The 27705-nt window shown below is 44.8% G+C and overlaps 1 protein-coding gene across 4 annotated transcripts in view; it reads left to right on the forward strand.

Moving 5' to 3' along the window:
• akap9 (A kinase (PRKA) anchor protein 9) overlaps window positions 1–27705 on the forward strand; it is a 136310-nt gene that overhangs the window by 18222 nt on the left and 90383 nt on the right. For all 4 annotated transcript variants that reach the window (XM_080837555.1, XM_080837556.1, XM_080837558.1 and 1 more), the window contains exons 2-8: window positions 908–1147; window positions 15926–15970; window positions 16142–16201; window positions 17881–18054; window positions 21555–21710; window positions 22451–22648; window positions 23505–26813. In XM_080837555.1, coding sequence (XP_080693681.1) covers window positions 908–1147; window positions 15926–15970; window positions 16142–16201; window positions 17881–18054; window positions 21555–21710; window positions 22451–22648; window positions 23505–26813 — 4182 coding nt within the window. The remainder of the gene's footprint in view (window positions 1–907; window positions 1148–15925; window positions 15971–16141; window positions 16202–17880; window positions 18055–21554; window positions 21711–22450; window positions 22649–23504; window positions 26814–27705) is intronic.

The raw sequence follows: 27705 nt of genomic DNA on the forward strand, positions 1-27705 counted from the left end.
CACACAACCTCCACTCAGTCTAAACTTCAAGGCAAAAGCATTGTAAATGTTGGATATGAAATTTAATATCCCATTGGCAAGTCTGCAGCATGGATTTTTCTATACAGTGACAAATTGTCACAAAATTACATTTTTCCTTGGTTCGCAATGTTTGGAGGAGGAAACCGCCATCGCTGCTTGCAGCTATATTTATTATTATTATAATTATTATTAATATTATTATTAATATTACTGTAGATTGTGTAGATTGATGAGGAGGAAAAAAATATTTAAATGACTTAGCTGCAACATACTATTCAAACTACATACTATGAAATACTTAAGGGGTGAATACTTTGAATGCACTGTGTGTGTGTGTGTGTGTGTGTGTGTGTGTGTGTGTGTGTGTGTGATGAGGTCGGAGCCCAGACTGCCCTCTTCTAGACAGGCAGGTGCTCTGTGGGCACACACCAAAGAGCATGGGCATATGTGGATGTTTGTACATCTCAGACCCTGGGGATTCCTTGAGCTTTAATCCACTCAGGAAGTATTTGTGAGATTAGATGCAGTCACAACAGTAACAGTGTGGCAAGCGCCATGGCCTGCTTCAGGTCACTCTGTGGCCGGCCAGAGAGGACTTGTGTGCAGGATGCTTCGCTTCAAATTCTGCAAACTCGCTACTGTTACGGTATGTGTGCCAGGGAAAAGGGGAACATTTGGTAGAGAAAAGTTATGCTGAACAGAACTGGGATGTCGTTAGGTTTCTTGTTCTGTTGTGCAATGAGTGTCAAGTGTCGTTAATAGTGTTCCAGGCGCGCTTGGTGGTTGTTTTTTGTCGTGGTTCACCTCCGTGTAGCTGGATATTGTGGTCATCAAGCAAATTTGGTTGTCTGACTGACATGATTGTTTGTTTGCTCTGTGACTCCAGCTGGCCGAGTACCGTCAGCGGAAAGCACATGCTGACGGACAGAAGAAACAGAAGAAGAAGAAAAAGAAGAAGGGAGCGGAGGAGTCTTCCGTTAGGGATGAAGAAGGTGATTTAGAGCCTTCAGGTGGGGAGGACGTGGGGGGAGGTGAGACGAGAGAACCCCCCCAGACAGAGTTCACCTTCGCTCGCACCCTCCGCAGAGGCGAAACCGTCAAACACGACCAGACCTATACCATAGAGGTGAGTGGATCTAATCATGTACAGCATTATATACTTAATAATAATCCGATTCCTAAGTATCTATTAATATAGTAAAGTAGTATTATAGTAGTATAGTATGTATTGTGTGTGTGTTTGTAATATAATATATATGGTATACATAGCTTATTAGTAATAAGTACGACACAGAATATATGACACCATCAGTGGTGGGTGTAAGGGTGTTAGATAGACTGGGACCTGATCAGTTCCATCTGGGTTACTAAAAGAGTACCGCCAGCAGGTGCGGAGTGTTCTCTCTGCTGTCAGCAGCTTAGTGCTCACGCCGGGGCATTTCTGCTGTGATTGCCTGGTGGCTAGTGTGTGCTCACATTGGCTCGGGGGGAAATTAACGTGTGTGTTAATAAAAAGGAAATATTAAAATCGCAATCACCAGCATGGCAATTTCAGGCCCTCAGACATCCAGTGTTTTTTCTCTGTTTCGAGTAGTTTAGCGGGTCGCTAACCTTTTCTTATCTGCGCACCAGCAGGGAAGCTTATCTGCCTGCTCTTTTTCATCTAAAATCACTGGGATGAGATATGGAGTGAGAGTTTCTGCGAGGACAGTCAGATGGACTGGCCGTGGATTATTGTTTCTGTAAAAATGCTGTCAAATGAGTCCCACAAAGAACAGCTTGAGTCATTGATCAGGTTAGCTGAATCTAGGGTGTAACATGATAAAGGACACGTCCTGATTTGATGCTTTGATTCTCTTTTACCGGACCTTGCTTTGTTAAAATATATTGACAGAGCTGATCTCTTGTTAATCTTATATGTGTATAAGTGTGGAGGTGATTTCTCTCTCTCTGTGAAGGCTTGTTTCAAATACTAGTGCAGTGCCCGTAGGAATTATGCATTCTGTAGTGTTAGCAGACGTCGGTGTAGCTGTTGGGTAGTGTAATAGCAAGACATATTTGCACTCCACATAGGTACAGGTTACACTGAAGTATTATTGTGATGCATGTTTCCTTTTCATTAAGAAATGTTTTAATGTTGTATAGCCTTTTTGGAGATACACCAACAAATAAAGTTTGAGATTATGTATGGATGCAGTTGAATATAGATGTCAAAGTTGCTGTCTAAACTATACTGTAAACTAAATGTCATAAAGAAAGAAATAATTTTAAATGAAGTTATGGTTGAAATAGGATCACTTCTTTATTGTAAGGGTAAGTGTAGGGTAAGAATGGTCATGCAGTTTGACTCAAATGTAGGTTAATTTTAATGAATGTATGTACTGTACTGTATGTATGATCCACGTCTATATCCACAAAGAAATGCTTTTACACACGGTCCGAAATACAAATATAGTTGACATTATGTGTGTGATTCAAAGGTATACAGAGACCATAAATGGACATGCAGTTGGACTCAAATGTAGGTTCATTTTATTGAATGTATGTACTATACTGTACTGTGTGACTTCGATGATGCTAGCTTTGACAGCCTATTCTCAGACAGATCGTAATCTAATTATGTCCTTACAATGGGAACAAAGTTTAAATACTCTGACTGGAGATGGCGTTACTATCCCCCACCCGAATTCAGTGCAGGACTGGGAGGATAACATGACGACGTGGGCCCAACATAATTTACAGAGAGATTTGCGCGTATTTCGTGGACTCCATAGCAACAGACGGGAAAGCAATGGACAATCTGAAAGCCTCCGACGCAAACGATAAAATAGATCGCGAACTATGAATTCAGAGAAAGAGTTGTATAGAGTAAAATTCATTCGTTTTGCCACGAATGCCATGAATAAGTGCTGTAATCACAGTTACATTTCAACCATGCTTATGAAATGAGTTTGCCAAGTTGTAAGTCAAATAAGTGCAGAAATGTACTCTAAAAATACGCTATACTAATAAACAATATGAATATTTTGATGGATTACTATTCCCTGTCTGTTAGATGACTGTACAACTCTAGACATTACTTTGAAACTTAATACAAAGAAGCTTATATAAACGAATAGATAAAATCAATCACTGTCTTAAGATTACCTGAGCAAAAGTCTGTATCTGTTCACCAAGAAGAATTTGAATGCGGAACTCCTTATCGTATCCAACGCTATTCTGAACTTTGAGTGAAGGCAGGATAGTTTTAATACCGCTAATATTGTTTGTGACAGTGGTGTCAAAAGTAAACACATTCGTTACTTAAGTAAAAGTATTGATACTGGAGTTTAAAAATACTCTGGTAAAAGTTGAAGTATTGACATAACCTCTTTACTCAAGTAAAAGTAAAAAAGTACAGGCTCTAAAATGTACTTAAAGTATAAAAGTAAAAAGTAAAAAAGAAAAAAAAAACATTTAAAGATAAACTAGTTTGACTTAATATAATTGCCACGACTGTAAGAAAAAAGAAGCTTAATTTAATAGCTGATGAGTGCTACATGGAGCCCAAGACATGGTAAAAAATGTCATACAAAAATATAATAATTCTGTCAAAGACAACAAACTAGAAGAGCATGTTTTTCTCAAACTTTATTGGAATTCAGGTAGACCTCCACCCCATTTGCACATTCGTCTCTCATCAAGGGCCTTTGCATCTAGGTTCATAGTCCTCGCATATTCTGACAGAAATTCAAGCTTGACAGGAGTCAAATAAAAACACTTTCAATTCAATAACAAACCAATTATGTAATGCTAATCATCTGTAATGAGGGTTAGTAAATATACTGTATAGTGTTTTAAAGCTTTTCAATTCAAAGTGAAAGAATATAGATATAGTTCAGCTTTAAAAATTAAAAGGGGCAGGTACATACATGGGTATTTTAAGTGCACTGTAAACAGCTGTAATGGCCTTGTTGTACTTGTTCCCTTAATTTGTTTTGCTTTGGTTTTTAGAAAGTTACCGAGTTACACTGTATAATGTAAAAACCCCATTATTGTAACTGAAAATATGTCTGTGGATTAGCAAGGTGTCTGAGCCACCTATCTAATGTTAGCATGCTACTAGCTGTTAGCAATTCCTACGTGGTTCTTGGGTTCGAAAAGTTTGCACCGCATTCTCCATGATCCTTTTTGCTCCCAACTATTTCGAATAATTCTTTGAGGTTGGGCCAGGGATGTGGACAGTTTTGCTGTTCTCCATCGCCACTAACTGTCTAGTGTATTCAGACCCTTCAGACATCTCGCCAGAGTTGCCATCTCTCCGACACTGCCATTGACGCGCGTTGTATCATTTGTTCGCCTCCGTTGTCTTGTTTTGCGTCATGCGTAAAGACGATGGATAGCCCTAACCAATGAGTGTTATGGGTTTCTATGCTTCATCCAATTATGCTCGAAATCAGTATCTGGATGGCGCCATTGAACTGTATTGGATGGCGCACATTTGAAACTTTTAAAAACAAAACCGGAACCAAGAGTAACGAGCCTCAATTAAAAATGTAAGGAGTAGAAAGTACAGATAATTGTGTTAAAATGTAAGGAGTAGAAGTACAAAGTTGCCAGAAAAATAAATACTCGAGTAAAGTAAAAATACCTAAAAATTCTACTTAAGTACAGTAACGAAGTATTTGCACTTCGTTACTTGACACCTCTGGTTTGTGACGTAATTTGTGACGTAATTTCGGTGCTACGGGAAAGATAACCCATTGTTTCCTACGGGAAACGGTAAAATACAAATATCTCGAAAACTATACATTCAAAAATCTTCAAAATCAAGGATGTACAGGTTCATGACATGCGTAAGCTACATGCAAAATCTCATAACTAACGTAACTACCGTCAGTGAGATACGCCCTAGACTGACAGACACACAGAGATTCCTGGATTTATAGATAGATAATGTTCGTTTGTGATTCCATACAGTGTTTAGTATCCATACCATCACATTTGATGTGTATGTTGGGCTAGGGCTGGGCGATTCACCCCAAAAAAGAAATCTCCGATTTTTTCATAAAAAACTCGATTCACGATTCACGATTCGATTCACCCCCCCCATGAAATGACTACTCACGGTAAAATAATTTCCAAAACACATTTATTTTCATTTTAAAAAGTGCAAAAACTATTCTATTCTAATTATGAATTCATTTAACCTCATAAGAAGCACTGCATTAGGTCTACAAAAAAAAAATCTAAATTGAGCTTTTAAATGACACCTATATGATAGATCAATATTGTCCAACTAACACTACAGCATAGATATTCAATATCTTATTATACTATAGTCTTCTTACTGATCTGACAAAAAACCGCATTGAAGGCAAACAGTACCTCTGCTTCACTGAAGGGGGCGTGCGAGAGCCTACCGGTCGGGGATAATTATTCAGCCATTGCTCTACGCTGCCTTACTACCACAGTCAGCGTATTTCAGCCACTGACGTGGCTGGCTCCCCATTATTCGCAATGAGCCACCTACTACAACATGCCCTTGGTGTAGCTGTAGCTGCTGTTGTGGTGGCTGTTATTTCTTCCTCCCTAGGTGTTCTCTGCACCTTTGCTTGAGGTGATGCAACGGCAATGAAACGGCCCATTATTTTAGCTTTCGTTTATCTGCGATAATGGCGTGTGGTCAACTAAGTCGGTTTCAACTCTTGATTCGCGCTCAAAATATTAGAACTTTATAACCTTTGTATTCGCCGGCAAAGTATTTTAACTTTGTATTCGCTGGCAAAATATTAGAACATTGTATTCGTGCACAAATTGTCATTGTTGTATTAAAATTCTAAGAACTTTATGTTACCCTCTCCCTTCTCCCACTGTTCGTGTTGGCGTTGCAAGCTATTATTAACCATGACGGGCGCAATAGACGGGAGATTTGCTCCGCAATGTCACTCGCCAAGTGGCGGAGCATCGGAGACAATTTAGTCGCCAGCCCAAAAATCTACACGCCATTGGCGCTTGGCGGGTGCCAATTTGGAGCCCTGCTACAGAGGTAGTGGCACCTTTCTTTGGCACAAGCCCACCTTCCTCCCCGTGTGTTTCACTTGCCATGTTTGTTTGTGTATGAGGTGGGAGTGGAGCAGCGTGAACCTAGCGGGAATAGAACGTTCAAACCGGATATGAAAACTGTTAGCCAAAACGGCTAAAAGTTAGCCAAACTATCAAAATAAAAGTCCCGCGATTTATACGGATCCACAGCGGTTAACAATGGGAATCCCTGCCAATAATGATAATGAATTCCATGCAGCCACCCAACGGTCGAAATTTCGCCTTTTAATGTATAAGAATGAGAAATTAATGAAGATGTTTGGTGGAAACCTTCCAGATTGTTCAAATTACATGATAAAAGTAGCCTACTATTTTTCAATTGCTCTAAAAATGGCTCTATCTTTTTCAGGGGGATATATATCATTTGGGATACATATATCATTTGCCTTATTCGAGAAATAACTTATTTCTTATTTGAAGACCAAAGAAACTAAAAAAACTAAATCTTGTGAACCTTAACATGGAGGTAAAATGACATCCTGACAACATGACCTTTCAAATGACATATGATTTACAGGGCCTGAATCGCTTTTGTGGCATTGGCGGGGCATCTTGGGCCCGCTGCACCATTCGCCATAGACACGGCTGGAGGGCACACCTAATATTCAAACAGATGACATAAGAAAACTAAATCTTGTGCACCTTAACATGGGGGTAAAATGACATCCTGACAACATGACCTTTCAAATGACATATGATTTACAGGGCCTGAATCGCTTTTGTGGCATTGGCGGGGCATCTTGTGCCAACTGCACCATTCGCCATAGACACGGCTGGAGGGCACACCTAATATTCAAACAGATGAAATAAGAAAACTAAATCTTGTGCACCTTAACATGGGGGTAAAATGACATCCTGACAACATGACCTTTCAAATGACATATGATTTACAGGGCCTGAATCGCTTTTGTGGCATTGGCGGGGCATCTTGTGCCCGCTGCACCATTCGCCATAGACACGGCTGGAGGGCACACCTAATATTCAAACAGATGAAATAAGAAAACTAAATCTTGTGCACCTTAACATGGGGGTAAAATGACATCCTGACAACATGACCTTTCAAATGACATATGATTTACAGGGCCTGAATCGCTTTTGTGGCATTGGCGGGGCATCTTGGGCCCGCTGCACCATTCGCCATAGACACGGCTGGAGGGCACACCTAATATTCAAACAGATGAAATAAGAAAACTAAATCTTGTGCACCTTAACATGGGGGTAAAATGACATCCTGACAACATGACCTTTCAAATGACATATGATTTACAGGGCCTGAATCGCTTTTGTGGCATTGGCGGGGCATCTTGGGCCCGCTGCACCATTCGCCATAGACACGGCTGGAGGGCACACCTAATATTCAAACAGATGACATAAGAAAACTAAATCTTGTGCACCTTAACATGGGGGTAAAATGACATCCTGACAACATGACCTTTCAAATGACATATGATTTACAGGGCCTGAATCGCTTTTGTGGCATTGGCGGGGCATCTTGTGCCAACTGCACCATTCGCCATAGACACGTCTGGAGGGCACACCTAATATTCAAACAGATGACATAAGAAAACTAAATCTTGTGCACCTTAACATGAGGGTAAAATGACATCCTGACAACATGACCTTTCAAATGACATATGATTTACAGGGCCTGAATCGCTTTTGTGGCATTGGCGGGGCATCTTGGGCCCGCTGCACCATTCGCCATAGACACGGCTGGAGGGCACACCTAATATTCAAACAGATGACATAAGAAAACTAAATCTTGTGCACCTTAACATGGGGGTAAAATGACATCCTGACAACATGACCTTTCAAATGACATATGATTTACAGGGCCTGAATCGCTTTTGTGGCATTGGCGGGGCATCTTGTGCCAACTGTGCCATTCGCCATAGACACGGCTGGAGAGCACACCTAATATTCAAACAGATGAAATAAGAAAACTAAATCTTGTGCACCTTAACATGGGGGTAAAATGACATCCTGACAACATGACCTTTCAAATGACATATGATTTACAGGGCCTGAATCGCTTTTGTGGCATTGGCGGGGCATCTTGTGCCAACTGTGCCATTCGCCATAGACACGGCTGGAGGGCACACCTAATATTCAAACAGATGACATAAGAAAACTAAATCTTGTGCACCCTCAACATGGGGGTAAAATGACATCCTGACAACATGACCTTTCAAATGACATATGATTTACAGCAGTGGTCCCCAACCACCGGGCCGCGGCCCGGTACCGGTCCGTGAGGCATTTGTTACCGGGCCGCACAGAAAGAATAAATAATTTATATAACTTCCGCTGTATTCATTATAAGCGTCCGAGAGGTGTTTTATTTTGAAAAATTACCGGATTTTCTAGGACGTATCATTCGCCTGTGCCTCTTGTCACGTCAAGACGCTTGTCTCGTTCAAGTGATCAAAATGAAAATGAATCCCGCAAACTGGCGAAAATGAGTAGCCTACCAAAACTAAAATCTTTGGAGAGCTTATTTGAAAAGGCCCACTAAGGAGCCTACGGCCTCCAAAACATAAAGCTTCTTTTAACAGACAATACCAGGAGTCATACTTAAAATACGGGTTTATCGCAACAGGTGATTCTCACGCAACAAGTCTGCTCTGTATAATATGTGGCGACAAGCTAGCAAATAAGCCAATGAAGCCTTCAAAACTGCTTTGGCACAGGGAGACCAAGCACTGATTCAGCGTTATGGTGAGTTGTATTTTTCATGCACTTAGCATTCATAATACAATGGTGTTGGTCGCAAGTTAACGCCACTTCACGTTAATGTTAGCTTTTATAGACTCCATTCTATCAAACTCGCGATTGCCTCACGGGTGCAATTGATTGATTCACATCAATATGAATGGATGACATGATTTACAAGTGGTGAAAAATTACACCTTGAAGCCGGTCCGTGAAAAAAATTGCCTCGTTAAACCGGTCCGTGGTGCAAAAAAGGTTGGGGACCCCTGATTTACAGGGCCTGAATCGCTTTTGTGGCATTGGCGGGGCATCTTGTGCCCGCTGCACCATTCGCCATAGACACGGCTGGAGGGCACACCTAATATTCAAACAGATGAAATAAGAAAACTAAATCTTGTGCACCTTAACATGGGGGTAAAATGACATCCTGACAACATGACCTTTCAAATGACATATGATTTACAGGGCCTGAATCGCTTTTGTGGCATTGGCGGGGCATCTTGTGCCAACTGCGCCATTCGCCATAGAAACGGATGGAGAGCACACCTAATATTCAAACAGATGACATAAGAAAACTAAATCTTGTGCACCTTAACATGGGGGTAAAATGACATCCTGACAACATGACCTTTCAAATGACATATGATTTACAGGGCCTGAATCGCTTTTGTGGCATTGGCGGGGCATCTTGTGCCCGCTGCACCATTCGCCATAGACACGGCTGGAGGGCACACCTAATATTCAAACAGATGACATAAGAAAACTAAATCTTGTGCACCCTCAACATGGGGGTAAAATGACATCCTGACAACATGACCTTTCAAATGACATATGATTTACAGGGCCTGAATCGCTTTTGTGGCATTGGCGGGGCATCTTGTGCCCGCTGCACCATTCGCCATAGACACGGCTGGAGAGCACACCTAATATTCAAACAGATGACATAAGAAAACTAAATCTTGTGCACCTTAACATGGGGGTAAAATGACATCCTGACAACATGACCTTTCAAATGACATATGATTTACAGGGCCTGAATCGCTTTTGTGGCATTGGCGGGGCATCTTGGGCCCGCTGCACCATTCGCCATAGACACGGCTGGAGGGCACACCTGTTTGTGTGTGTCTGTATGTGTGTTAAGGTCATGTATATGTATGTGTTTGTGTGTGGGTGTGTGGTTCTGCAAAGAAACAGAATACAAACTACTTAGCAATAATACTATATGAATCTCTCAATATACAGCTAGTCACAACCTAACATTCACAATAGCATTAATCAACAAGTTTGTCATCTAACTAAATTCACACTACTACCCACATTAATCACTTATTATTACACTTATAATTACATTATATCTGCTAAACAGCACAAGTTACACTAAACATATCCCTAAATCGCTAAAGAAGATTATATACATTTATAATTTAACCGCGACCGGCATTAATTAAATATACACCCGCGATCGTACAACGGATTTAAATATCAATGCTCGGTTATCTAAACACATACTGTAAGCAGAATAAACTAAGCATAATAAAGGAACATTATTAATACTTACAAGTATCTGAACGCACACGATTTAAATGATAATATTTAAACGGTAAACGTATGCAAACCAACTGCCTTCACACCAACTCTCCATCCACTGTTCTCCTCTTCCCGCGACTGGGTACCTTAAGTGCAAACAACTCTGATTGGGTGCACGAGTGGAGCCATGAGTATGCACTCACTACAGGAATGACCCAACAACAGCGAGTGCCAAATATCAACAAATAAAACGGTGCACAAGCCGTCACTTCGTTGCCGATGGCTCCCTATGCTGTAAATGACTGAGACACGCTTGCAACTTGTGTCCATTTTACTATCAATTTTTGCTGTTTATACTATTCGCTGTCCTGAAATATTGAAGACAGACGTTGAAATGATTCTAGCAAGACATACCTACAGCCAAAAGTGTGATTTCTGTCAACAAATCGAGTTTCAGGAGAGCGTTTAATTGTACTTTTATTTTGACGGTATATTCTGCCGTTTCGGACTGACCGGACGTCTTATTGCCGCTACAGAAATCCTTAAATCCGCTAGTTTCACGGAACTTGGGAGTGGGACGAGACAGGAAATACACTACGGAAAGTCTGCAGGGGTCTTGGCGAATGTAAAAATGAAATGCTTGCGCTATGTGCTTAGTGATACAGACAGTGGATAACAAAAAAACACACAACAAACAAACAAAAAAATCGTACAACTCGATTTCCTTAAAAAACGAATCTTGTTGACGTTCCATCTCGATTTTAAAATCGTATCGATTGTTTGCCCAGGCCTATGTTGGGCACTGTGATTTTAAAGTTTAGTTTAGTCTGGTCCAGATTCAACTGGAAGGATTTGTCTGGTTGGCGCCCTACTTAGCTCTTTGACACATTTCACTTAGCAGATTAATTAGGGTTGCATAAATGAAAAGAGTCATGAAAAAAGTCTTCCTGTTTGATTTTAATAATTTCCAATTTGCTGCTTGAAAGGCAGAGTGGCTGAGTTTAAATCGCCTTCTCTAGAACAATGGCACAAAGCCAGTGCTGTCACATTATCACCATTATTTCGATGTATGGGTTCAGGATCTGATCATAAAATAACAAAGGGGAAAGGAGAGTGTAATGGTGGAAAGTCGGGAAGGACATTTGAACTGGGGGGGCATGGAACATCTAACGTGGACAAGCCAAAGGGGTGTGATGAATTGTAATTTGTTTAGAATACTTATAATACGATTTTCTGTGTGTAAGCCTGTGTGTGATTGCTATAGAGAAAGGTATTTAGTGATAATGAGTCGAAATAGGTATTTGTTATTGATGATTGATTTTAGTGTGATGTGCGTAATGGTTCAGGCTGGGTAATTAAATACCGGCGCAGAACAGGTGTTCGAGAGCGTCGAGTCTGAGGGGAACAACTTCTCACCCCTATAGACGGAGAGGTTCAGTGTTTAGATTGGAGCGCGACACATGTTAAGTTGACTCATGATTATTGAGAGTTTACCTGTGCATTTGTGTAGCTGAATTGTTTAGGGCTGTTTTACTCAGAGCGATTGAGAGTTTACCTGTGGGGCTGAATTGTTTAGGGCTTTTTTTTTTTTTTGTTTCTGTTTAATTTTTCTCCAATCTGGCGTGTTTGCCTACATACCAACGGCCATTAAACATTTGCCATTTTTGTACCACGAACATCCGAGACACTGCCTCCAAATGAAATGGAGGCAGTTTGGGTCTTTCCCATAGTGATGAATGACTAATGGAATTTGGCCTGTGTCACCTCATATTTGTACGCCAGTGGAACTGGAAGTCATGGTTGACCTCATAAGAGTTCCTTATCAAACAGGTGAACTTAAAAATGTAAAATATGACTGGAAATATACTTCAGCTAGATTTTAATTAAAGATTTTTCTAGGGTGCCAATAATTGTGGCACACATGTTTTGGGGAAAAATATTTATTTAATGTCAATGTTTTTTTTTCTTTTAATAATTTTGAGGATAAACAGCAAAGACACAATTTTGTATAGCCTGTTTAGCTCATATTCACTAGGGGTGCCAATATTTGTGGAGGGCACTGTAGCTAGAGTAGCAAGTTCCAGGTGGAACGCTATGGAAGAAAGTTTCATTCAGGAGCCTTCATAAGCAAACATGATGTGGCTCCACATTATCCCACTTTTTCATTATCCACATGTCTCAAATGTTGTATGATGTAACATAGCTGAACAGGACACATGATATGTCCAGTAACAACATAAAGAAGAGGGAAACATAAGTCAAAACCAATTATATACAGTATATTGACTGATCTTGAAAGTATTGGCATACAAAAGCAAAATGTGTGATTGTGCATGCGTGTGTTTGTGTGTGTTTGTGTATGTGTGTGTTTGTGTACATTTGGGTGCGTGTGTATTTGTGTACGTGTGTGTTTGTGGACGTGTGTGTTTGTATGAGTGTGTGTTTGTGTACATGTGTGTTTGTATGCGTGTGTGTTTTTATGTACGTGTGTGTTTGTGTGTGTGTTTTGTGTCCGTGTGTGCTTGTGTGTGTGTTTGTGTACGTGTGTGTTGGCTGCTACTCTGTTGAGCACGACTCTGTTGAGCATGAGTTGTTTGCTTTCACCACAAAACCTTTTTTCAGTGCCTCACGAAACAGTTTCTCTGGCTGCATAGCCTTGAGTCCATTCAGTGGACTTCTGCTGCCAAAACTTGCTCTCCTTGACACGAGGACACCCTTTTACACCTCTAACTCCCTCCCTCACTCAAAAAAGCACACATAAAAACTTATACATACACCATAGCAGTACACACACACACACACACACACACACACACACACACACACACACACACACACACACACACACACACAGACTCTTTCTCCCTGTCTCTGTTTTTTCAGGGCAGCCACACGTATGCTGAAACAGTGAGAGAGAGCATTAGTGTGCAGAAAATAAAATAAATAAATAACTCACCTTTTTATCAACCCAATGTACTAAAGGTTCCTGTAGCTCACCGTTGTAGCTGACAACGTGCACCCCTGCCCCCCCCCCCCCCAAAGGCAGTTGCCATAGCAACAGACAACTGCGTATTTAAGTGGTTGAGCTGCCTGCTGTCTCCGTCTGTGTGAAGAATCCTCCTGGCCTTGCAGTGAATAGCAGATTAGAACATTCCACAATAGAGAGTGAGAGCGAACAGAGATATAGACAAACAAAAAGTCAGAGGTCTCCTCATCTCTTCGTTGTTTGTCCGCTAGCTGTCGTCATGCTGCTGCCGCTGCTACTTACCTCAGGCCTTTCATGGCACCCCTCATCTTTCCTCAGCTATGAAACCATATGTTGCTTTAACCATCTCAGAAGACTAGGGGTTTGCAAGTGCAGGGACTGAGGTGTCTCTAAAGATTTCTCTCAGGCAGGGGTGGGACTTGGGGGTGGAGGTAGACTGTAGACTGTAGACTGTAGACTGTTGACTAATTGCAATTCAGCACCATTGACAGAACCTGAATTTTGGCACTTGTGTGAGAACACTCAAGCATGGGCACCTGAAATAAATCATGTAGCTCATCGAACATTGGAACGGCAGCCCAGGAAAATGGTCCAACTGGCAAAGTGTCTCGGACATGAATATAAATATAGCCAAAAACTGGGTCCAGAGAGCAATGCAATGCAATGCAACACCAGTTCATAATGTATAAAGAAGCATTGTAGGCTTATTTCATTTGATCTTTCATCTTACCATCACTGGCATACATTATAGTTTGAGCACATATGCTACTGGTATATCCGAAATGTGCATTGTATGATGATACTTAGTTGGCTTATATACGTTCACATTTTTGTACCTAATGCCAGTGTGAAAACTCAAAGCTGAGATGCTCTTTCCTTATAATAGCATTTCTCCTCCAGAATGGCCAGTGGAACTTCAGACACAAAACTAGCTAGTAGCCTCATTCCCACGGTACATCTCTGCTGAAGATGTCTGTCTAGCTGATAAATCCAAATCAGGGAATAGTTGTGGCAAGGTTATCCATCACTCTTTTGTCTGCTTAAGTGGTGAGCTTAAAGGTGTTCCCACATGATAATTAATGATCTCCTTTGTCCACAGTGTGTGTGAGTGATTCTTTTTTTGAATTCTTGTCCTTTTCTTTTGACTTTTTCATTTCCCAGACAAGATATGGGGAGGGTTTAATTGGCCCAGATGCACAATTAAATTACTACAGAGATGTGCCCAAGTAACCAAGCAACTTTATGCTGGAGGGGTTGCTGTGGAAACACGGTATTACAGTGCTCCCCTTTACAGGCACACACACACACGCACACACACACACACAGACACACACACAAACAACAAAAAATGTATGAAGCCTGTTTTGCCCCCCTATTAAACCTTTTCTCTGGATAGTTTCAGGCTCCCTACAGTGATAAAGTGCTGTGTCAACTGAACACGTCAAGTGTTACGAGGGCAATAAAAACATCACACCTTCCTTGAAAGAGTTTCTCAGTTATTCACTAGACATCTGCATTGCAGCTTGATTTTGTAGTTGTAGTCCACTTGGTAGTTGTTATAAATTATGGGCTTGGGGTGACTTCCAGCACCTCCCAAATTCACTTTACTTCACTTGCAGCCTCTAACCACTAAACAGCAACACCACGTCTCACAGATGTCTGTTTGTGCATGAAATCAGCCATTGGCTCTGGAGACCGGCTGACAGGGTCATTGCTTTTGCTGCTTTTAGCCACTGCTTCTGTTTCCCCGGCACAGCATCAAGGGCTGGATCCAATATCACTCCCCAGGACCACTGCATCTGAATTATTAATCCACTTGGCAGGGCCGAATGCCCTGCGTGGGCCTCGCGCCGCTAGTTGTTGTATGGGGGAGTCATTATCATTATGAACATGACTCCCATAGGCTGATGATGCTGAATGGATAGATGAAGTGGGCTGTGGCCTGTGGCCTGTGAGGAAGGACAGCTTTGTGTGTGTGTGTGTGTGTGTGTGTGTGTGTGTGTGTGTGTGTGTGTGTGTGTGTGTGTGTGTGTGTGTGTGTGTGTGTGTGTGTGTGGGGAGATTCTCCCCCCCCTCTCTGGATGTAGGTCAGTGGGGTAGACGACAGGCGCAGGGAGAGGCTGGGACGCATTTATCCTTTCTTCTGGAAGAGAGGAAAAAAACCAAATTGCACCGTATAAGAGCCTGCTGGCGTTCGGACTCCGAAACCGGCACCATACAGAGCCCTTTGGGGCACATGGATTTATGAATGCGTCTGCCAAACACACCATGGCTCAAATGGCTGTCTTTCTGGGCTACAAATCGGTAGGGTGACCTTGCCAACTGGGAAGCAGTGGGTGGTTTAGATTTGGTTTCCTGGTTGGCTGTCTGGTTGTCTGATGGCTAGAAGCAAAACAGGGGTGCTTCACGGTGTGGCGTTTGGACGTGTGTGAGCTGTGATCTCTCATGATGGGCTCAGAGCCCTGGCGGGAATAGGGTCTGTCTGTCTGTCTGTGTCTGTCTGTCTGTCTGTCTCTGTCTGTCTGTCTGTCTGTCTGTCTGTCTTTCTGTCTGTGTGTTTGAGAGATAACTCTTTATTGCTTTTCTGTCTTCCAGCCTGAAAGTGAGATGTCTACCACAGCAGAAGACTACTCCACAGAGGTAGGTGTCTAACACACACACGACCACATGCACGCACACACACAAGCACGAACGACCACATGCACACACACACACACACACAATCGACCGCAGACACACGCGCACATTCACACATGACACACACGCACTTTTGAAAGTCCTTTTTTTTTACAGAGTGTTGTGAATTAACAGGTTAATGGCTGCCTTGAGATGACAGTCAAAGCCATGGAGGCTCCTCAGGACTTCCTTTGGGTACAGTAAACGCGAGACTAAAGATGGTTAAACACAACCGAGTGCTCCTTAACTCCTTTAACCTTGCAGCTGCCTGTATCTTCTTCCAGGGTGTCCTCTCTGAGGTCTGATGCCTTTGTCCTAATTCACTAACCCTCTAACCGCTCCGGTCTGTTTGCTGATGCTAACTTGGCTTGGAAGAATATCAGCTGCGGCAGCCTGTTGGATGGCGTGTTATTTATTTATTTTAGTGCTGCCAAATTATTTAAAATTATTTTTTTGCTGTGATTTGATTGAAAATTAATTAGATCATTTTCTATTTAAGACTGTAGCTTGTAATAATGAATATTAAAATGTCAAATCATGCACTGGTCGTAATGTAGAATCAGCATTTTTTTATAGTGTCTATTGATCTGAACATAGATTTCCAATAAAACCATCAAGGCCTTCAAAATCGACTGTCAGCTTGACAGGCATATTTGTTATGTGTATAGCACGTAAAGTCTGAAGGGACTTTTATTTTGAAACAGTTGAGATGACGCAGAGAGGCAGGGAAGAAGAGAGACACTTTGGGGAAGGGATATACTTTGGAGGGAACTAGTGGCATGTCAGATATTTGGTACTTAGAACGTGGTGTGCAGCTAAGATCCATAAAAGGTGTATGTTGGATGGCCCCAGATCTTTAAACCATTACATATGCAACAGAAACAATAACAACATGTCTGCGTTAATGGCATTATTATTTTGACAGCACTAATTTATTTATTTATTTACTCATTCATTCATTCATTTTTTCTGACAATGAAGCCGGCGGTTGCAAAGGCTCAGCTCTAACTTTACTCGCCACTCTGACACAGCGGGAATGGGCAGTGGAGAAGGGCTGTGTGACATTTTGTAGGTGTAAATTACGCTGAAAGCTCACAGAGAAGGGGGAGATGGAGAGAGAGGGAGAGAGAGATATGGGAGAGAGAGATATGGGAGAGAGATATGGGAGAGAGAGAGAGAGAGAGGGAGGGAGGGAGGGAGGGAGAGAGGGAGAGGGAATGACCGGGGTAAACAACAGCAGCAGCACAAAGAAGGAGAGATAAAGTGGCAGACACAGAGAGGAAAATTGGTAAGAGAGCAAAGTAAATTGAAATAATATAGAATAGAAGAAGAAGCAGAAGAGAGGTGATGGAGAGAAGAGCAGAAGGAGTGATGGAGAGAGAGTGGAGCATGGAGGAGCCCAGCACAGGAGTCGTTAAGCTGCCTGCCACAGGTGGCGGCTCTCTGCACTCAACCACTGAGGGACAGAGAGAGAAAGAGACAAGATGATTAAGGGAATAAATAAATAAATGAAGCTTGATAGGTACAATGAGACAGAGAAAGGTGAAGAAGTATGAGCAGGGATATTGAAAGAAAAATCGACGAGAGAGAGATAGAGAGAGAAAGGGAGCTGTGGGAGTGAGTGCTTTTGTAAGCTTGCTGCTGCGTGACATGGCATCAGCCTGAAGCCAGGTTGTCTCATCTCATTACAGCTCTCACACACTCTGTGCTCTCTCTCTTTCATTCTCTCTGTCTCCCCACTCTCCCTTGCCTCTGTATCTGACCATCCATATATTCATCTCTTTTTCTGTCTGTCTGTTTCTCTCTCTCTCTCTCTCTCTCTCTCTCTCTCTCTCTCTCTCTGTCTCTCCCTCTCTCTCTCTTCCTCCTTTCAGGAAGAGGACCTGAGGCAGTCTGTGCCCCCATCAGATCAGGACCTGCTGGGCCATCCTCAGGACCGACTGCAGGGGATGGACGACGAGCTGGCTGCTAAAGCCCAGGCCCTGGAGGAGCTCACCGGGGAACTGGAGGACATCCGCGCTACCTTTGGCACCGAGGGCATGCAACAGGTATCTGCTCCCATCGCATTCTCCTCCCCACGCAACTTACTCTCTTACTCTTCCCTTCCTGCCCTCTTCCACCTCACATCATCTTGGTTCCTCTCCTTTACTATCCTCACGCTCATAGGTGGAGATCCCGGGGTCCCCTCCCCCCCCCCCCAAAAAAAAAATTGAAAAAAAAAAAATTGTAATATGAAACACGGTGTCCCCCCCCCCCCATTGTCATATGAAACAAACGCACGTCGACACAAGCGGTGCTTATTATAAACGAAAAATAATGTAAATTTTAAGTGTTGAAAAATCATGATCCCCCTATTCCTCAAAGAGGTTCGGTTCACATGCTGTTTCCAAAGGGCGGGGCTACAGCTCTGTGTTCCAGTCAATCTGCCCAGTACACGGTCAGGTTGTGAGATTGTTTCTCGTCCTCTCTCGCCTGCACTACAACAACGGCATTACCAGTATTAACCCGACCGGTGGGCTATCGCACGCCCCCATCATTGAGGCAAAGATAGTGATTGCCTCATCTCCGTGCTTTTTCGATGCTTTATTTCAGACCAACAAGACTGAATAGGTTCTACGCATTAGGGCTGGGCGATAAAACGATAAAAATTATTATCGCGATAATGACTTCCCTCGATAAAGCTATCGTAACATTAATTAATTTTCAATAATATTGATAATGTCGATAGAGAATTAGGAGAATTAGGAACAGAAGTCCATTTAATTTTCTGTGATGCAGCAGGAAGTTGCAGAGAAATGGTAATTCAGGGTGGCCGCGGGGCATTAAAAAGTCTTAAATCGCTGCGTTGTCTATGGTCAGAGTGTAGACTACTGCGCAGCTAAAGCGTCTACATACATGACTAGATAGCCTACTAGCTGGCTAGCCTGCTAGCTCTCTAGTCCTGTCAGCACTGTTTCCACACGCTACACCACGCCCGCTAGCAATGTATTAATTTTACCTTACAACGAACCAACAGTTTATGGAAATTAAACGGTGGTCACTTAAACATATTCATCACAATGTGAGACAGAAAAAAAAATAACGTTACCACTTATTAGCCAGCTGTGCTGTAATCTGCTGTTGCTCTGATCTTGGGAGGTGGTCTACCTGTTGCTTTGATCGCTAACTTGCCAATGTAACTCAATCCCTGGAATACTTTGAGTATTAAAACACGAACAATGTCATATGTTTCCATTGTGCACTTTATTCGCAAATGTTATTTTCTTGCTGTCGTTCAAAATGATCGGAACTTCTTGCTTTGTTAGGGCTGAATCTTGTAGCCTAGACTCGAGGCAGAGCTGCCAAGCACAGTCACGCAATTTGACCCATTCTCACACCACATGCCACACTTGACATTTCTCATGCTTATTTCCCCTTTCAATACTCTCAATTTTTTTTCTCCATGATATTAAACTTTGGTCCTTTGGCGGCTTCGAGTCACTCTGATTGACTGACCAAGATAACCAATCCGTCAGTCCTTTGTGCCTAAATCTAACCAACCACGGAAGGCACCACGCAATATAAACCAATCAGAAGCAACGTAAGGCGGGTCTTGAAACCCACTCGACTTTTCCCTGCTTTCTAAAAGAAGTACGTAACTCAATCGTGTTCACTGTTGATTTGCTGTTTCTCCTAGACGAACCGGTTATTATCAGACATCAGTTTGTTTACTTGGAAAGACTACTGTATATTTCCACTTTTGATTTGTTTTGAATTTGAGAAATGTTGGGAGTTTACAATAAAAAAGAGACATTGAAACCTTTTGGTTTTTACAGGCATTCTTGTCTGAAGCAAATGAAACAGACTTAATTTATATCGTCTTATATCGTTTTCGAATGAAAATATAAATATCTATCGTGATAATTTTTTACCCATATCGCCCAGCCCTACTACGCATGTGCACGTTTGTGTTTCAATTCTACAGACTTCCTGGGATTTAAACAAATAAAATAATAATAAATACGAGAATATGTCTACATTCATTGTTTCCATCAGGTCCGCTTCACCTGCTCTCTCTCTGACAGCCGCTCAGTCACCCTACGTTCACTGGATAAAGGCATTTCCCATGAGGCTTTGCTCCTACCATCCTACATTAACTTATGAACAAAAAACGAATTAAATCACTGGCCAATTTATATTTTTGGTCATGAAAGTTATGTAAAGTCTGAATAAAAAGAATTAGATCAAGATAGGAGGCTAAGCAAAATTTAGTAGGCTGGATTAATGAGAGTGAGTTTATTACACCATAAGTGAGATGTAAAGAGACAACAAGTGCTATATATATTGGTTGGACTACTTTCTCACATACAGGCGGAGATCTTGGAGATTATCACGGGAACAGAATCTGATTTTATTAGTTTTAACTCAATGGATGGCTCATGAACTTCACACGGCTGTGCAGGGCACTATAGATGACGTTAATTTGCATGCAGCTGAATTCCTCCTTGAAGAGCCTTGGTTTGTGTTTGAACTTTCAACATTATTTGTCTGTGAGTAGATATTTCGTGTTGGGACATGTATTGTCGTTTAGAGAATTTAAAACTGACGTCGAATTTCTGTTTGTCACTGTTATTAGAGAATTCGGTATTTAGCAGCTAAGTTATGCTATCTCTCGTGACAGCAATTTTTTTCATGTTACTCTCTGAAATGTTCCCATGTATTGTCCCCCCCTGCACTGAAATGGGATCTCCGCCCCTGCTCACCCCCCTGTTCTGTTCTCATCTCTCGTGATTCTTGTCCTCGTCCCCTTTTCCTCTGTGTCCTTGTTGTCCTCATTTAGTTTTTTCTCTTTCCTAGAGCTTCTGGCCTGCTTTCCCCTCATACTCTTTTTCTTGTCCTCTCTTCTGTTGCCCATGTCTCTTCACCTCCTCGTCTTTCCCAATCTGTCCAATCCTCCGTCTCTTCTCTTATTCTTCCATCCCCTTGTTCTCATTCTGTGTCCTTCTCTACACTTCCACAAATGTGTTGTGATTTAATTTGCATCCATGCACCAGTAAGTAAGGCAGCCTGGCTGAGAGTACTGAGTCATTCTGCTGTGTGTGTGTGTGTGTGTGTGTGTGTGTGTGTGTGTGTGTGTGTGTGTGTTTGCCCTCCCCGAGTGGGCGCCCCTGCTTTTCTTGCTCTGGGCAGACACCGAGCATCTATGGATAATGACTGGCTCACCAGTTATGAAATGGAAGAGCATAAGATGTGATACTTTAGTATTTTTTAACAGAGTTTGTTTCTACTGCAGTTTTTTTTTCCAAAGCTTCCCATCAGCACATTCCTTTGAAAATAAAACTAAAAAACAACTAATTAAAAGCGCATCCTATTGTGAAACCATCAAAAAATTCTCTGTTGAGTTTACCTAACCTCCAGGGGCCCCGGCTCATTGGTCCACAGCACCAGGGTCAATGTTCTTTTCGGTCCCCCTCGGAAACCATGGTAACCCAAAAGATTCCTGTGTGACTGACAGCCTCTCCTCTCTCAACCCCCCCCCCCTCTCCCGGTGGCCGTGTGCTCATTAAAGCTGCAGGACTTTGAGGCGGCGCTGAAGCAGAGGGATGGCATCATCACCCAGCTCACCGCCAACCTGCAGCTGGCACGCAAGGAGAAGGACGAGGTCATGAGGGAGTTCCTCGAGATGACCGAGGATAGCCAGAAGCTCAAGATTCAATTCCAACAGGTACCACTCACTCACGCACGCACTCACTCATATATACCCCCCTCCCAACCACCATGTTGTGGTGAGTGATCAATAGTCATCCCCCATTATGAAGCAGTTGATCATTTGCAAAGCTGTTGGTGGGCACTCACAGTACTTTCAGCCATCCGACCCACTCAAACTTTAATTACAACAATAACAAACCGCATTTTCCATTAACATTACCCCCTCTGCTGTTGTTCAAAAAGGTCTGATCATTCCCCTCTAGTTATGCTGTTTTCAGTAAATCACCACTTCTTGTCCTCCTCGTGATGTCTCCTTTTCTTGTCTGTCTCCTTCTTGTCCTCTCTGTCCCCTTTCCTCTCTTTCTTGTGCTCACTACATCAACTTCAGTAAATAGCCAGGCCATCCTTTTTTTGCTGAATCATTGAAATTCCTCAGACTGTATGTAACCACAGTATATGTCAGAGTACTCAAAAGGCTATATGTTATGGGTTTTAGTTATACAACCAGTCTGTTTATTTGTACTCCTTTCATCCTAACCATCTCTCCTGTCTATCTCTCCCACTCTGTCTTTCTCGCTTTCACCCTGCCCCCCTTCACTATCTACCTCCCCCTCTCTCTCTGTCTGCCCCCTCTTCCACTCTCTCTCTCTCTCTTTCTTCTCTCTCTCTCTCTCTCTCTCTCTCTCTCTCTCTCTCTGTCTGCCCCCTCCTCCTCTCCCTCTCTCTCTCTGTCTCTCTCCCTCTCTCATCTCTCAGCTGCAGGCAGGCGAGACTCTGAGGAACAGCAGTCACAGTAGCACCGCGGCCGACCTCTTCCAGGCACGTCAGCAGCTCGTGCTCTACCAGCAACAGCTGGAAGAGAAGGACGTGGAGGTCAAAGGTCACCAGGAGCACAGCGATGAACAGCGGCTCCAGATCAGCCAGCTCCAACAGCGCCTCAGCCACATAGAAACGGTAATTAGCACTCCGCTCATTTGAATATTGCATCTTTCTACTGAGAACATGGGTGGTTAACATAACTTGTTTACTTGATGCTGTAAATAGATTATGGGGATAAATTAATATTAATCACTGAATGAAATGGTCTTAAGTGCATATATGTCTATGTGTATAAGCACATGTGTGTATATGTAGGGTTTGGTTGGCAATACATATTTTGGTTATAAGAGCTTGAGGAAGACTTTGTAGGTGCTATCGTAAAGCTTGTATCAGCAGACCTTCTGCAACATGCTCTATTGACATAGACATAGACGTAGGTGGACATTGAAAGAATGAAGGGTTGAAGTATCTGGTGTATGCTCTCATATACTGAGGGAGGTCTGCATTACGAGGGAGTTCTGCATTATTTAAACAATTTCATCAGACAATTAAAATGTAAAAGAATTATTTAAATGAGGAGACTTTCAGACATGGGCATCCCTCGCCTTCTGGTTGCACATACAACTGAGGGAGTGGACTCTTGACTAAGTGTAGTCCATATGTTGGGAAGACATGAAAACACGGCTTACTCTAGTTCTAAATGTCTAACATTGGATTTGAAAATGAGAAAAGGCTACCCGGTGGTTTGAGGCAAGGCGCTAGATTGCTGTGCTTTTAGTCCAAATGATTTTATAATGCTCCAGTGTCATGCTGAGGTCCACAATTCAACCTTTAACGTCAACACTCAGTGTCCAATACAGTCTTTTTCATTGTGCTTCAGCCATGCCAGATGAAAAGGGTCTTTTCAGCCTTTTTATTAAATGCCCCCCCCCCCCCCCCCCCCCCGCCCTCACCCCACCCCCCACCCCACTCTCCCTTGTTGGCTCCTCAGGTTGGCACACACGCAGAAGAGTCACTTGCACTGAAATTACAGGACAAAGAGCTGCTGGTGGCCAAGCAGGACAGGGCCATGTCCGAACACGAGCACTCACTCATGCGCCTGAGGGAGGAGCTATTCGCCTCAGAGCAGCAGCGGACCGATCTGAGCCAGTGGCTAGCCGCTAAGACCCAGGAGCTGGATACTACTAAGGCAGAGTTTGAGAGGAACCAGGCAGAGCTTGAATGTACCAAGGTGGACCTTGAGAGAACGAAGGTTGATTTTGAAAAAAACAAGGTCGAGTTTGAAAGCTGTAGGTCGGATCTTGAGAGGGTCCTGAAAGAGTTTGAGAGCAGCAAGATGGAGTTCGGCGGCAACAGGTCGGAGTTTGAGAGCTTGAAAATGGAGTTGGAGAACAGTAGGGAGGAGCTCGCGAGCAACAAGGAGGAAATGGAAAGCAACAGGGTGGAACTCAACGGCAATAAAGCGGAACTTCAGAGTCTCAGGGTGGAACTTGAGAGTCTTCGAGCAGAGTATGTCAGCAGCAGGGCAGAGTATGACATCAGCAGGGCGGAGCTTGAGAGCAGCACGGCGGAGCTTGAGAGTCTCAGGGCAGAGTATGACAGCAGCAGGGCAGAGCTTGAGAGCAGCAGGGCGGAGCTTGAGAGTCTCAGGACAGAGTATGACAGCAGCAGGGCGGAGCTTGAGAGCAGCAGGGCGGAGCATGAGAGTCTTCGAGCAGAGTATGACAGCAGCAGGGCAGAGTATGACAGCAGCAGGGCCGAGCTTGAGAGTCTTCGGGCAGAGTATGACAGCAGCAGCGCAGAGCTTGAGAGCAGAAGGGCGGAGCTTGAGAACCACAGGGCGGAGCTTGAGAACAGCATGGCTGAGCTTTCGTCCTCCCGGCAGAAGGAGCGTCTGTCGTCGGCAGAGATCCTGCAGTTGATGGGCACAGTGGAGGACCTGCAGCGGCGCTGCCACCACGGCAGCCTCTCTGAGGGCGTGGCCCTGCAGCGGGCCGAGGAGGACGCCACCCGGCAGCTGGATCGCCTTCGTGGCGAGCTGGATGAAATGTACGGCGAGCAGATTGTCCAGATGAAGCATGAGCTACGTGCGCAGCACACCGCCGGGCTGGAGCGCCTGACGCAACAACACACCGCCGAGCTGGAGCACCTGACACAGCAGCACGCCACCGAGCACGAGCGCCTCCGCAGCAAGTCAATGCAGAGCTGTGGCGAAGTGAACCAGATGAGTGCCCGCATCGTCGAGCTGCAGCAGAAACTGCAGGAGTCGCAGGTGCTGCGCGAGAGAGCCCGCCAGGACCTCTCGCAAACGGCCGAGGAGAAGCTCAGCCTGCAGGGCCAGGTGGAGGACCTCCACAAGGACCTGCGCTTGGCCCGTGAGAAGGTTGAGGCAGCCTCGCTGAGCAGCGTGAGTGGCCAGGGTGAGGCTGCCCGCATCCGTGACACTGTCTCTGAGCTGCAGGCCCAGCTGGCCGAAGCGCGGGAGGCAGCAGGTGAGCTGGAGGCTAAGCACGAGTCGGAGGTGACCAACTACAAGATCAAGCTGGAGATGCTGGAACGCGAGAAGGATGCAGTGCTGGACCGCATGGCGGAGTCGCAGGAGTCCGAGCTGGAGAGGCTGCGCACAGCGCTGCTCTTCAGCCACGAGGAGGAGCTGGTGCGCCTGCGTGAGGACCTGCAGCGTGAGAGCATGCTCAACGTGGAGAATCTGCGCGACGAGCTGGACCTTCGGCACGCTGAGGCCCTGGAGCATCTGCGCGCCTCCCGCGAGGTCCAGCTGCGGCAAGCCGAGCACGAGAAGGCCGACCTGGCGGAGGAGAGGGACGCGCTCCTCGGGGAGATGGAAGCACTGAAAGAAGAGCTGACGCGTGCGCTGGAGAGCTCCCGAGCCGAAGAGCTGGTGGAGCGGTTGAGGGAGATGCAGCTGCAGATCGAGGAGTTAAAGGAGCGAGAGAGTGAGAGACTGGATGTGGAAACAGATAGCGAGAAAGAGGCGCAGGAGGAGCGTGACGCGCTGCTGAGTGACATCAAAGAGCGCGAGAAGAACTGGGAGAACAAAAGCCGAGCGCTAGAGATGGAGACCAGGAAGATGAGCGAGGACAACGTTGCCATGAGGGACGAGCTGGAGCTGCTGAACGAGGACAGGGAGATGGTGCGATCGAAGATGGACGCCCTCGCCACCGAGTATGAAAGCATGCACCAGCGTGTCGACGAGCTGCAGCAGGAGATCGAACGGCAGAGGAACACCTTCTCGTTCGCTGAGAGGAACTTCGAGGTGAACTACCAGGAGCTGAAGGACGAGTGCACCTGCCTGGCCGGTGAGAAGGCACAGCTGGACGAGAGGGTCCGCCACGACACCATAGAGTACGAGGCCAAACTAAACGCTCTGCGCTTACAGATCCAGCAGGTCTCAGCCTCCACAACGCCCCTTGATGGAGGTTTCACCACCGAGTTGATGGAGAAACTTCAGATGTCAGAGAAGGAGAGAGAGAGCTTGGCCCTGCAGCTCACCGAGGCTGCTGTCCGTCTGCAGGAGAGGGAGGTGGAACTGAGGGAGAAGGAGGCGGAGCTAGAGCAGCTGGAGGAGGAGCTTCGCCTTACGCAGGAGGAGATGGGAGAGGTCAGCGCTCGTATCAAAAAGCTGGAGACCGAGAGAGCGACAGCAATACCAAATGTCCAGCCAACACAGCTTAACGCACAAACACCACAACAAACGGCACCACTGCTTCAGCAGTCCCTTGCCCCCCTTCAGAGCTCGTGCTCAGTGGAGAAGCATTCGGTTCGCCTGGCCTCTTTGGAGCAGCAGGTGGAGGCTCTGCGATCCCAGCTGCAGGCTGCAGAGCTGGAGAGGCGATGCGCGGACGAGCAGCACGCAGCCCTGCAGCGAGAGAAGGACGGGCTTGCCGAGCAGCTCCATCAGCAAGCACAAGCACCTGTTGAGGGTCTAGCCCCCTCCACCAGCACCACCACCACCACCTCCTCCTCCTCTTCGTCCTCCCCCCACCTTTCCCTTTCGTCCGCTCTCCCTTCTGCCGTCTCGCAGTCAACGCAGAGCAAACGCAGACAGCGGAAGAGGCAGAGGCAGCGGCAACAGGAGACTCGCAAAGAGCAGCAAAGCACAGAGCTGCTGGAGGAGAGGGAGGGAGAAGAGGAGGAACAGGAGGAGAGAGTTCACGAGGAGGAGATAAAAGAGGCTGGCAGGAGAGAAGCAAGCGAGCCAGCGGAGAGGAGACGACAGGGGATGCTGCAAAAGCACCGACTCGCCGACGGTGAGAGGCAAGGGAGAGGAGACACGAAGCAGGTAAGCAGGCACTCTCAACAGGCTCTCACACACACACACACACACACACACACACACACACACACACACACTGCAGCCCTACTCATCCGTGTCTGCTCAGTGTATGGCACTATGCTCTGATCTGCTTGATTGAGCCACAGCGGCTGCTATGATAGTGTTTAATGCGGTGGATGAACAGACGTCTGCAAAGCCCGGCTCCTGTTGGACCTGACCGCTCTCCATCGCTGACAGATATTTCACTGATCACTGATCTGCCCTTTTTGTTGCATCCCTCTCGGGGTCTGTGTATAATTCAGTGATCATCGCAGGAGTTTTATCAACATTGGACTGCACTTTGCCTTATTTTGTCTAATGGCCCACTCGTAGAGGCAATCAAGAGGGTTTATCCTCACAATAAACAGGTTTTGGGTCCGGGGGTTTGTATTGTTTAGTACTGTAGGTCATCTTCAGTGGTTCTGTGGCCAGCCTATGTGGAGGGGAAGGAGGGACATTGTTTTGTTTGCCTCCAGCTGAAATTAAGATCGGGGATTTATGCGCATTGACAGCCACTTGTCTTGCTTAATGCAAGCTGAGAGGGGAGATTGTGCGTGTGTGTGTGTGCGTCAGAAAAGCGCCTAACCTGTGTGTGTGTGTGTGTGTGCGTCAGAAAAGCGCTTAACCTGTGTGTGTGTGTGTGTGTGTGTGCGAGTGTGCTTGTGCTTCAGAAAAGCGCCTAACCTGTGTGTGTGTGTGTGCGCGTGTGTGTGTGTGTGCATCAGAAAAGCGCCTTACCTGTGTGTGTGTGTGTGTGTGTGTGTGTGTGTGTGTGCGTCAGAAATGCGCCTGACCTGTGTGTGTGTGTGTGTGTGTGTGGGTGTGTGTGTGTGTGTGTGTGTGTGTGTGTGTGCATCAG

Source organism: Sprattus sprattus, assembly GCF_963457725.1.
Source record: "Sprattus sprattus genome assembly, chromosome: 4".
NCBI lineage: Eukaryota > Metazoa > Chordata > Actinopteri > Clupeiformes > Clupeidae > Sprattus > Sprattus sprattus.